This window comes from Mesitornis unicolor, unplaced genomic scaffold (genome assembly GCF_000695765.1).
Source record: "Mesitornis unicolor isolate BGI_N332 unplaced genomic scaffold, ASM69576v1 scaffold2843, whole genome shotgun sequence".
Lineage (NCBI taxonomy): Eukaryota > Metazoa > Chordata > Aves > Mesitornithiformes > Mesitornithidae > Mesitornis > Mesitornis unicolor.
Genome location: NW_010173773.1, coordinates 1 through 492, shown reverse-complemented (window position 1 = coordinate 492; position 492 = coordinate 1). Strand labels below are relative to the sequence as shown.

The 492-nt window shown below is 49.6% G+C and overlaps 1 protein-coding gene across 1 annotated transcript; it reads left to right on the top strand.

Annotated features, from left to right (window-relative positions):
• Positions 1 to 47: 47 nt before the first annotated feature.
• LOC104537811 (protocadherin beta-13-like) lies at positions 48 to 446 on the top strand (the record flags this gene model as incomplete). Its single annotated transcript, XM_010180815.1, has 1 exon — positions 48 to 446. A coding segment is annotated over one exon (399 nt), but the record flags the coding sequence as incomplete, so codon positions are not given.
• Between the last annotated feature and the right edge of the window lie 46 nt (positions 447 to 492).

The following is a 492-nucleotide window of genomic DNA, read 5'->3' as shown; positions in this document are numbered from 1 at the left end:
GCATCGCTCCCGAGAATGAGTACTTTAGTGTTATCTTTGGAGGTCAGACTAACGACGACAAATATGTGGAACTTGTATTGGAAAAGCCGCTAGATCGAGAGGAGCAAGCAGAGCTGGATTTTAGTGTCACAGCTGTGGACGGGGGCTCTCCACCCAGGAGCGGGACAACACAAATCCACATTGTGGTTCTGGATGTAAATGACAATGCTCCTGTCTTCACACAGAAATTGTACATTGGGCAGGTTTTGGAAAATGCACCAGAGGGCTCTGTGGTTCTCCGTGTGGCGGCAACGGATCAAGATGCTGGACTGAATGGAGAAATCTCCTATCAGTTCAGCCAAAAGGTGGGGCAGAGCCACTCAGCATTTGCGATTGACCGCGTGACTGGTGAAATTAAACTCAAAACACCTCTGGACTTTGAGGCAGCAGATAAATATGAGCTTAATGTGCGGGCCACAGACGGCGGAGGGCTCTCAGCAATCTGCAAGGTGT